The 11,725-nt window shown below is 37.8% G+C and overlaps 1 protein-coding gene across 2 annotated transcripts; it reads left to right on the forward strand.

The window, feature by feature from the left end:
- Nucleotides 1–1,030: 1,030 nt before the first annotated feature.
- On the forward strand, nt 1,031–8,463 carry LOC145577609 (leucine-rich repeat receptor protein kinase HPCA1-like). Of its 2 annotated transcripts, XM_081635100.1 has the most exons (19): nt 1,035–2,306; nt 2,563–2,686; nt 2,778–2,849; nt 3,769–3,843; nt 3,976–4,047; nt 4,149–4,310; nt 4,467–4,541; nt 4,661–4,732; nt 4,915–4,986; nt 5,098–5,166; nt 5,280–5,354; nt 5,443–5,514; nt 5,621–5,755; nt 5,878–6,350; nt 6,457–6,606; nt 6,719–6,858; nt 6,962–7,181; nt 7,266–7,501; nt 7,756–8,463. In XM_081635100.1, exons 1-19 carry the CDS (start codon nt 2,219–2,221, stop codon nt 8,269–8,271), a joined length of 2,898 nt encoding a protein of 965 aa, XP_081491226.1. In that variant the 5' UTR covers nt 1,035–2,218; the 3' UTR covers nt 8,272–8,463. The 2 variants fall into 2 exon arrangements, with proteins under 2 accessions (XP_081491227.1, XP_081491226.1); XM_081635101.1 differs by lacking the exon at nt 7,756–8,463 and having other exon boundaries at nt 1,031–2,306; nt 7,270–7,463.
- The last annotated feature ends 3,262 nt before the right edge of the window (nt 8,464–11,725 follow it).

The following is an 11,725-nucleotide window of genomic DNA, read 5'->3' on the forward strand; positions in this document are numbered from 1 at the left end:
ATTTTACAAGTCTTTACATTGACGTGGTTGCGGCCAACAGTAGTGATGATGATTTATCCAAGGGGCTGGGAATCGGAGAGGTAATCCGGCTGATTTTTGTGGAGGCATCTCCATTCATGACTCATTTATATGCACACCTTCTACTACTACTCCGTAGTCCGTAGTTTTGAAGGCTTGAGGCCTTAATTACTAAAATAAGGCTATGTTATCTTCACTTTTACGGAACATGATATCAAAATTATTACGGACAAATCGATAATCCACTTAAATTTTGTCAATATTTGAAATATAATCACATTTTGATGATTCATGTGTGCTATTTTGTTAGATTATATTTATCTTTCAATCATCTAATTTAGTAGAACTCTGTAATAAGATTTTTTATTTCTTTTTTTTTTTGGAGTTAGATTAATTGTAGCGGAAAATTTGCCATGAATAATACCACCTTTCACCGGTCTTCCAATAATAGAACCACCTTTGGATTATCTCAAAATAACACGACCTTTGACACACATCTTCCATAAATGGAACAAAAAACCGGTAACCTTTTTTACAAGTTACATTTGCCACGTGTTGCGTCATCATTTGTTAATATTTTATATTTTTTAACATTTGTTAAATATTAATGGTTTAATTAAAAAGAAAACCTTAAAACTAAAATAAAAAAAAAATAAAAAATCCCTTTACCCAGCCCCCTCCCCCTTTCACCGGAATACACCTGCTCCCTCCACCAACCTTCTCCCCGGAAACCCCATTCCCCTTTCCTTCCCACTTTTTGGTTCCCCCTCCCCTTCTCGCCATTGTTTCCGACCCCCCCATCCCCTTCCCATTTCCGTTTCCGACCACCCCTCCCTTTCCCGTCCTTGATTGTAACACCCCATTCCCACCATGTCCGCGATTTCGGCCCCCCTCCCTTTCTTGTCCTCAACCGCGGCCCAACTTCTACCTCATCCTCAATTTGCGCAGCCTCTATCCTTTCCCAAGAGGTTAGGGTTTCGGGGAAATGGGTTTCGATAATGTGGTTGTGCGGCCATAGGAGCGGAAGAAGGAAAATGGTTTTGAGGTCATTTCTGGGAAGGGTTGCGGGGTTGTTTTCGGTAAGGAGAGAGGTCCGAAATTGCGGAGGGGAAGGGGTGGTGCCGGGATTAATGGGGACGGGAAAGGGAAGGGGTTTGGAATAGGGTTGTGGGCTGGTGGAAACCGATGAAAGAGAAGGGGAAGGGGGTCGGAATCGGGGACGGGAAAGGGAGGGGGTCTGGAATCAAGGACGGGGTAGGGAGGGGGTCTGGAATCGAGGACGAGGAGGGGGGTCGGAAACGGGGACGGGAAAGGGAGGGGGGCCGGAAACAGGGACGGGTAAGGGAGGGGGGCCAAAAACAGGGATGGTAAAGGGAGGGGCATCGGAAACGGGGATGGGGGACTAGGAAGGGGGTGGTTTCCGGGGGTAGTCTGGTAGGGTAGGGGGTTGTTTAGGGGTTTTTTTTTTTTTTTTAAGTTTTAAGTTTTTTTTTTATTATTATTTTTATTTTATTTTTAGTTTTAAGGTTGTTATTTTTTTTTAAAAAAACTGACCAATAACATTGTAACACGTGTCATAGGTAACCTATTAAACAGGTTACCAACAGGTCACGTTCCATTTTTGGCGGATGCGTATCAAAGGTCGTTCCATTTTGAAATAATTCAAAGGTTGTTCCATTAATGGAAGACCGGTAAAAGGTGGTATTATTATTGGCAAATTTTCCAATTGTAGCTGAGTTTAATTTTGGTGAAGAATTCATTTTCTGATTGAAAGAGAATTTAGTTGAATCAAGTACTACGTAAGAAATTCAACCAAAGTTGCACTGCACGGGATAATTAATCAGTAGATTGAAGTCACTGAAATAGTGACAGTAGAATAGGTGACTTAGTGAATACTTTAAAATCAATTAGCTTAACAAAAGGGCATAAGTAATTATGAAGACGCTTTTTCAAAAGTCGGGGTTGGCAAATTTGCACCGTGCCATGTTTATAGTAACACTAGCAAAAGTGATGGTTAGAGTAACTTTCAAGATAAGTAAAGATGAGTGGAAGTTGAAGAAGAGGGCCAACTGTAATCACTAGTGTGTCTGATGACATCAAGCTGCAAGTGCAAGGCAATGGCCAATATTATAACGCTACGACTTGTTGCTCTTTTCTGGCTAAATTTCCCAAAATTAAACTTAATCTGCTGCAAGCAGTCATGGTGGCAACAATCAGACTGTTGCTGCTTTGTCTGGTGGGTTTTGCTGAAATTTACTTAATCTCGTCTCTTACTGATCCCGGAGATGGTACAGCCTGCAACCTCCTTCCTCCCCCTTCCTCTTTTCTTTAGTATTTGAATATTTCTGTTTTGCATTGTCAGGCATTTAGTACTTAACAAATTAATATATCCGATCTTGATCAATATGGGAGCTGTGTACTGTTGTTTATTTACTTTGTTGCCTAAAAGACACTGAATGGTGCAGCTGTGTCTTTGTTGCTTAAAAGACACTGAATGTTGTTCATTTACTTTGCTGTTCTACTTTGTTGCTTAAAATGGTGCAGCTGCAGCCCTCCAATCACTAAAAGATCAATGGAAAAACACACCACCTAGCTGGAGCAAGTCTGATGATCCTTGTGCTACTCCATGGGAAGGGGTAATATGCGACAGTTCAAGGATCACTGCACTGTGAGCATATTATCCTCAATTAACGCTTTTTTCTACATCATTTCATCCTCATCTTTGAGCTTAATTTAATCAGTATTACTCATTTTTCCAGGGGTTTATCCACTTTGGGACTTGGAGGTAAACTTAGTGGTGACATCGGTGGGCTAACAGAGTTGAGATCCTTGTGAGTATTCTTTTCAGACTATCCTCTATTCTGGAGGTCAACTTAGGTTACACGTGGCTGCGTATAATTAATTATCTAGGGTTTGGGTTGGGGGATCCTTAAGTGTTATCAATAGAAAACTTACATCACTATGTTTATTTGATCCTTAATTGAATACTGAATCTTTGTTGGACTTGTGAAGAACCTGTGATATGGTGAAATCAGGCTCTTTTTTCAAGTTACATGTACCAATTTAAAAAAAGTCCTAATGAGAGTATGAGACGTTCTTCTGCACACATACACATTATCTACATATAATATATTTGCTTTTATTTACTAGTTTAAAAGCTTGACTAGACCCGGCAATTATGTAAGTCCCCTGCCTAAAAATGATAGTCAATCTTGGAGTTTGCTAAGTGTCCCAAGGGACTAATACTCTGAGCTGGTTAATTTAAGTTGGGAATTTTGTTGGAAACAAACTTATAAGCCTTTAAAAGAGAAAGTGTCTTATAAAGTAATCTTGGAGGCAAAAACGCATTACTTGCCTGATTTCATAATCTTGTTGTATTGGATATCATATTCTCAACTTAAAAACTTGAAAAGAATTACAAACCAAATGATAGGCTTCATGAATATGTGAAGATTATAAATTCTCTTAAGTAGTTCAGTCATCCCTTGCTAAGATTAAATTTTTCTATGGTTACTGCTTTGCAAGGTTTGAAATGTATGCTGCATATTGAATTGGACCAACATTTATGGATCATGGTTCTGAATTTCCAAGAAGGCAGAAGGCCTTACAGAAAAATAGCAGAAAGCATAGTATTTTCATAGGCTCTAAACAATAACTTAAAGGCATCACATAGCTCATTAGTTATGTTGGAGTTTTCTGGTATACCGGCTCAGAAGACTTAAGTTACCTTTCCAAATATATTTGTGGCAGGGATCTCTCTTTCAATCGGGGTCTCACTGGTTCTTTAACTCCAAGACTAGGAGATCTGCTCAAACTAAATATTCTGTAAGATTTCTCAAACTCCAAATTTATTAAGATTGCTTTAGTGTAAGCATTTGATCACTATATAAAAGTATACATACTTCTTGCAGAAGTTTCAACCTGGGATTAGGATTAATATTTTAATGTTCAATGCAGGATTTTGGCGGGCTGTGGTTTCAGTGGTAAAATTCCTCCAGAGCTAGGCAACCTTGCAGAGCTGTCCTTCCTGTAATGATTTGTTCAATGTCATCATCCATATTTTGATAGTTTCAACTCATTTCTATTGTCATGGAAGTTTCAAGTTCCTGTAACCATATTATCTTATACAGGGCTCTGAACTCCAACAACTTTACTGGTGAAATACCCCGCTCTCTAGGCAATCTTTCCAAACTTTACTGGCTGGATCTGGCAGACAACCACTTGACAGGATCTATTCCTGTCTCAACACCTAACACACCAGGCCTGGATCTCTTGCTGAAGGCAAAACATTTGTGAGTATTTTGTTGATGTCCTTTCATTCACTCTCCTACAATAGGTGATTAGCAGTTCCAAATATGGAGCAAATGATGTCCTGACATCCAATTCATAGATAGGTTATATAATTATTCATGCAAGAATGGTAGAACTCACTGTATCCAATTTTGCAGTCACTTCAATAAAAATCAGCTTTCTGGTTCAATTCCATCTAAGCTATTCCGTTCAGAGATGATTTTAATCCATGTGTAAGTCTCTTGAGTACTCCGTAGGTCCTTAAATTTCTTCTTTTTCTCTGTTTGTGAGAAATGAGTACACCATCATTACAACATCTTAAGTTATATTGTCTATGGTTCCGTTTGAACAGACTTTTTGACGGAAATCAACTAACTGGGCCGATTCCATCCACATTGGGACTTGTTCAGACTCTTGAAGTTCTGTGAGTTGATGATAATCTCATGAGCTGGTCTCAACATCTTATACACATATATATACCCCCTCCTTCCCCTCCTCTTTTGTCCGACTCACTTATTGTAGGTGCTAAACCGAAAAAAATCGAGGGAGATATTTATTTCATTATTGATTGTTATATTTTTGAACTTGTATTTTTGTTTTCTGCAGACGGGTTGATCGGAATTCTTTGACAGGGGAGGTGCCATCTAATCTCAACAATCTCACCAATGTTGTTGAATTGTCGGTAGATTTGTGAATTAGATGAAATAAGCATTTTTCCTTGAACTGTAACAAGTCATAATTGATAATTGAGCCTTTGCTTCCATTTCTCTTTCTTTTGCATACTTTCAGGAATTTAGGGCACAATAAACTGACTGGTTCATTGCCAGATTTAACAGGGATGGATTCTCTTAGCTACGTGTAAGGAGGAATTTTTGGAATTTATTGCAGAAATATTATTCTAAATTTATACATACAGTGTATTTTCTAAATTTATATAGCCTTTTTCATGATGGTTCTTTTCATCATCATAGGGACCTGAGCAACAACTCCTTTGACGACTCAGAAGCACCAGAATGGTTCTCAACTTTACTGTCTCTCACTACACTGTATGTTTCTAAGCTAGATTCTCAGCCACAAAAATGTTCACTTATCGAATCTGTAACTTTTTGGATGTGGCATTTACATAATTTTCAGAATCATTGAGTATGGTTCACTTCAAGGGCCTGTTCCTCAAAAGCTGTTCAGTGCTCCACAGATGCAGCTTGTGTAAGTAATTTGGTTGGAGCATTAGAGCAAATAGGCATTAGGACAACATACATTTTGTTTTTATTTCCTTCTTTTCTAAAAGAATTCTTTGTAAAAAATATGACAGGAAAATGAGAAACAATTCATTCAATGGAACATTGGATATGGGTGATAGCATTGGCCAACAGCTCCAGCTTGTTGATTTTGAGAACAACAAGATTTCCTCAGTGACTCTTAGCTCTAGATACACAAATACGTTGATGTGAGAATAAGTTCTTGTGCATTTTCAATCTTTTTTTTTTTTGTTTTGACGACTACTTTTCTGGCTGGAGGAGCAATATGCCATGATTGCCAACATTCACAATTCGCTTTATCTAATAACAGATTGATCGGAAACCCAGTCTGCATCACTCCACTTTCAAGTACTGACTACTGTCAGATTCAGCAGCAAACAAAAAAACCCTATTCAACCAGTGTAGCTAATTGTGGAAGTAAGCAATGTTCAGCAGACCAGAAGCTAAGTCCCCAGAGTTGTGATTGTGCATATCCATATGAAGGGACTATGTACTTTCGAGGACCTTCATTCAGGGAAGTGACTAATGCAAACTCCTTTCACAAATTGGAAATGAGCTTATGGGTGAAACTGGGCCTAATTCCTGGCTCTGTTTCTCTTCAGAACCCTTTTTTCAACATAGATGACTACCTTCAAGTTCATATAGAAATATTTCCATCTGGCAAAAAATACTTTAATCGATCAGAAATTCTGAGGATTGGCTTTGATCTTAGTAATCAAACTTTCAAGCCACCCCCAGAGTTTGGACCATATTATTTTATTGCATCACCTTATCTCTTCCCAGGTATTCCATCAGCATCAACATCTTCAATCAGTTATGTCTTATGTCCAATGTTTTTTTTTTACAATCATAGACTGATTATTATATGGATGTTGAATATGTTTGCCAGCCACAAACGGAAGAACTGTTAGTTTGGGCTTAATAGCAGGAATTGCTACAGCTTGTACCTTTCTTGTAGTAATGGTTTTGGGAGTAGGCATTTATGCTGTACAGCAGAAAACACGTGCTGAGAGAGCAATTGGTTTGAGTAGACCATTTGGTAAGCTATTGGGACCGTGCAATTTTCACATAGTAACCTCTTGAATTCTGGTTTGGTTGTAGTTTTAATAATTCTTATTAACTCATTTTCTGTTGTGCTATTTTTGATGCAGTGTCTTGGGGTTCAAGTGGAAAAGACAGTGGTAGTGTTCCACAGTTAAAGGGAGCTAGATGGTTTCCATATGATGAACTAAAGAAGTGCACCAATACTTTTTCACAGCGTAATGAAATAGGCTCCGGGGGCTATGGCAAGGTTTGAGTCATCATCACCTACCAGCTCATGCTTCCTACTGTTCCCAGTTGAAAACATTGTATATGCGGCTTCTTATCCATTATTTTCTCGCAATGATGTTCAGGTGTACAAAGGAGTGCTACCTGATGGTCAAAATGTGGCAATCAAGCGAGCTCAGCAAGGATCTATGCAGGGTGGGCATGAATTCAAGACTGAAATTGAATTGCTTTCAAGAGTTCACCATAAGAATTTAGTTGGCTTGTTGGGTTTCTGTTTTGAACAAGGGGAACAGATGCTGGTGTATGAATATATGCCCAATGGATCGCTCAGAGATAGTTTGTCCGGTAATTTTTTATCCATTATTAAAATGTTGATGATTGTGAACATTGTAGAGATATCAACCTTATAATACTTAACCTATTGTGCAGGCAGATCTGGCATTCATCTTGATTGGAAGAGAAGACTGCGCATTGCTTTAGGCTCTGCTAGAGGATTGGCATATCTTCATGAGCTTGCAAATCCTCCCATAATTCACAGGGATGTCAAGTCTACCAATATACTTTTAGATGAAAATTTAACAGCCAAGGTTGCTGATTTTGGCTTATGTAAGCTAGTTTCTGATAGCACGAAGGGTCATGTTTCTACACAAGTCAAAGGAACGCTGGTAGGATTATTGTATTTAGAACTTGTTTCCTTGTGAAATGTTCTCATATCCTCTCTATTTGGATTTGAAGCCATGGAAAACTTCATTGCTTTTTTCTTAACCTTTTCAATTAGCATATGTTTGAATCTCACCATTACTTCCACAATCGGCAATAGTATAACATAATTATAAAATCCCCTGGACTGCATGGCCTGAAGAAATTTGTGGTTTTTGTTCCATTTTTTTATCATTAATTTGTTTTGGGTGTGTTGCAGGGCTATCTTGATCCCGAATACTACTTGACGCAACAATTGACTGAGAAGAGTGATGTATATAGCTTTGGAGTAGTTATGCTTGAGTTAGTGACTGCCAAGCAACCAATCGAGAAGGGGAAGTACATTGTCCGGGAGGTCAGAACAAAGATGGACAAGAATGATGAAGAGTTTTGTGGCTTGAAGGTCATGATCGATCCTGTCATAAAAAAAAATCCAAATTTGATTGGGTTTAGTAAGTTTATCCAGCTAGCAGTGCAATGTGTTGAAGAAACTGCATCGGATCGTCCAACAATGAGTGATGTGGTGAAGGAGATAGAAATTATACTACAAAATGATGGGTTAGATACCGGATCAACATCCACGTCCTCATCCGTCAAGGATTTTGGAGCCACCAAAGGTGTCCTAAAGCATCCTTATGATGCCTTAGCAAAGAAAGACACCACTTATAGTGCTTATAGTGGTGCCTTTGACTACAGTGGTGGATACTCATTATCACCAAAAATAGAGCCAAAGTAACACCTTTTTTTTTCAACTTATGTCAAACAATTAGTGGTTTAAGGAATGTAATATTTGACATCCCATCAGGCAATAGCACTATATGACCATTTTTGGGATTGATTATTATGCTATTGTTCAAAAACGGGAAAAAAAAGTTGTACTCTTGCCAATCTTGACAATTGGACTCAACTTCCGGGCAATTAACAGTGTAACCCTAAGGTTATAACAATAGTTGTGTATAAAAAGTAAAAAAAATAAAAAAATGATATAAGAGACAGAGAGGAACGTTTGAGAGAAGAGAAGGTAGATAAAGCAACATATATTTAGCAAGCCATAAAAACATTAATGTTGCCACTCTTGCATTGTTTTATGTACATAGTAAGCTTATATATAAAGGGTTCTCCACAGGGAATAAAGGATCGTATGCGCAGGGAATAATGGTTATTAGTACACCAGAATAATGTAAAAGGGGTATAAGCTAGTTCGGTCACAAGTTGCAGTTGCAAGCCATAAAAACATTAATGTTGCCACTCTTGCATTGTTTTATGTACATAGTAAGCTTATATATAAAGGGTTCTCCGCAGGGAATAAAGGATCGTATGCGCAGGGAATAATGGTTATTAGTACACCATGAATAATGTAAAAGGGGTATAAGCTAGTTCGGTCACAAGTTGCAGTTGTGATTAGTTGACTACTTGACAGTTAAATTAAGCTAAGGAAGATACTATAGGAAATTTAAAACAAATGCTAGGGGGAAACGAGATTCGACACCAACCAAACCAACAGATCAATAAAATAGGCAAACACGAACATAAATTAGTGATAGAACATTGAACATTGCCTTCTTTCAAAGCCACAACACTATGTCATTCTTAAACTAAACTCAACTAATAAGGTAAGGCCGCAACAAATTCTCGATGATAGGAAACGGGATACTAAATTGGGTTTGTATTTCGATCGCTTCGAGAAAGCATACAGACACAATTAATTGGGATTTTCACCTAACTATCGCGACTAAGGCAACCATACTATTGAAACAAAGTAATGTAAGCAAGATAGAAATTACATCTAATCATACAAGAAAAGTTTTGTTCAATTAAACCTCATTTTTCTAAGCAAGACAGAAATTACATCTAATCATACAAGAAAAGTCTGTCAATTAAACCTCATTTTTCAATGCAAGCATAGATAATGAATAAGTGAGTATTAACTAATAAGTGGTCATCTAAGGGCCTATTCTCTTCAATTTAATTTCAATTCAGTTCAGTTCAACTTCAATCAATTCAGTTCAATTCCTAATTTCCTTCTCTCGTAAAGTATATTTCAGCTCTATTCAGTTTAGTTCAACTCCAATCAGTTTAGTTCAGTCCAATAAATCAAAACAGGCCCTAAATACACATGCAATAAATTAATTATTTAACAAGTCAATCATCAAACTAAGGTAAACACGCAAGCACATACAAAATTAATCAACCCATAGCTTGGTTTAATCTTCACCTAACCCCTACTCCGTACTCGCTAGTCACTATTCACTAAGGGTGCAGTCTATTTACTTGATTTTTACTTATCTGAGCTTATCTCAACTTATTAGAACTTATTTTAGTTACAAATTGAACTTGGGTAGTTCTGATTAACCTTTATCACAACTTATGAACTTATTTTTCCTGAACTTATCTTATCTGAACTTATTAATCCTTATCTATACTTTTTTTTTTTTTTTTTCCTGAAGTAAGGGCATGTTCTCTTCAGCTTAATTTCAATTCTGTACAGTTCAACTCCTAATTTCCTTTTATCATAAACAATTCATTTCAGCTCTGTTCAGTTCAGTTCAGCTCCAATCAATTCAGTGCAGATAAGTTCAGTAAATCAGCTTAGGTCCTAAGTGGAAATGAGGTGAACATAGAACATTTTGACAACAATTTTTAAATTCACCATTAGGGCCTGTGCTCTTCATCTTATTTTCAGTTCAGTTCCAATAAGTTCAGTTTAGTTTCTAATTTCTTTCTCTCATAAAATATTCAGTTCAGTTACAATAAGTTAAGTTCAGTTAAGTTCAATTCAGTAAATTAGAACATACCCTTAATCTAACAAGTATAATTTTTTATTCTTCAAAAAAAAAAAAAAAAAAAAAGAAAAAGTCTACGTAGTATATTTTTTAAACTTTAGCACCACACTCCCTAAGTCCCTAGTCCCTAGTTCCCTACCAGTATATTTTTTCACAAAACACCGGTTGTATAGTTTCATCGTTGATGAATGCTCTTCCAATGATCCAAATTTTAAGAAATGTCTGTGATACGTGTGAGGTGCTCTCAACCAATTAGCTTTCCTTCTTTTTGATTCCATGTCTAACTCATATTGTCCTGTGATCCGTGTGAGGTGCTCTCAACCAATCAGATTTCATTCTTTTTAATTAACTGCATTTTTCCTCCCTTTCTCCGTCATTTATTTTCTCTTTCCTCTTCCACGACAATTGCTTCCTCTCTTAATTGTCCTCCCTACCTCTGCAATTTCTCCTTCCACCTTTTCTACTCTTCGCCAGAATCCAAACCTCGAAGCTTTCCCTAAAACATTGGTTAAAATTTGCCAGTATCCTCGTCTACGTCCGACAAAACGGTGATGTTTTGGTTCAAAGTCGAGGTCAGACTATGCTTGCCAATGAACCGCGACTCCCAAAATTTCAGATGAGTTTGACTCATAAACGACGGCGTACGGTTTAACAACACCGGATATACGGTAATTGAAGGTGTCACCGGGAACAGGAGAAGGCTTGACGACGAAATTAGGGAAGCGATGAGAGGTCTACCGGAACACCCGGATGCCGTCCACGGTGGTAATCCGCTGGGTATTTATGATTCCAGCAAGATAATGACGGTAAATTCGAGTGGTTTTGGGGTTGCGAGCCCGAGCCATATTGAAGAAGGGAGAAAAACTCTATGAATTTGGGTGAAAATTTTGAAGGTTAAGGGTTCTAGCAGGAAGAAATACTGGGTTGGTGAAAAAAAGTAGTTCACCATTGACAATTCCTCTCTCCTTTTGTCCTCTGTTCATAAACCGAAAATTCCTTCAAGTGCATTTCCAAGGTCTCAAAAAGGGATATATTGTGGGTGGAATTGCAGAGAATAGAGAAAAATATCGATTTTAAAAGAATTAGGGTTTAGGGTTTAGGGTTTAGGGTTTAGGGTTTAGGGTTTAGGGTTTAGGGTTTAGGGTTTAGGGTTTAGGGTTTCAGGGTTTAGGGTTTAGGGTTTAGGGTTTAGGGTTTAGGGTTTAGGGTTTAGGGTTTAGGGTTTAGGGTTTAGGGTTTAGGGTTTAGGGTTTAGGGTTTAGGGTTTAGGGTTTAGGGTTTTAGGGTTTAGGGTTTTAGGGTTTTAGGGTTTAGGGTTTTAGGGTTTAGGGTTTTAGGGTTTAGGGTTTAGGGTTTAGGGTTTAGGGTTTAGGGTTTAGGGTTTAGGGTTTAGGGTTTAGGGTTTAG

This window comes from Chenopodium album, chromosome 14, assembly GCF_948465745.1.
Source record: "Chenopodium album chromosome 14, dcCheAlbu1.1, whole genome shotgun sequence".
Classification (NCBI taxonomy): domain Eukaryota; kingdom Viridiplantae; phylum Streptophyta; class Magnoliopsida; order Caryophyllales; family Amaranthaceae; genus Chenopodium; species Chenopodium album.

What these genes read in the sequence shown, in the direction of transcription:
- LOC145577609 (XM_081635100.1), top strand. Translation starts at nt 2,219, where the DNA reads ATGGTGGCAACAATCAGACTGTTGCTGCTTTGTCTGGTGGGTTTTGCT. An exon ending in CTGCTCAAACTAAATATTCT is followed by an intron (nt 3,844 to 3,975) that starts GTAAGATTTCTC and finishes TGTTCAATGCAG; the next exon opens with GATTTTGGCGGGCTGTGGTT. An exon ending in CTCACCAATGTTGTTGAATT is followed by an intron (nt 4,987 to 5,097) that starts GTCGGTAGATTT and finishes GCATACTTTCAG; the next exon opens with GAATTTAGGGCACAATAAAC.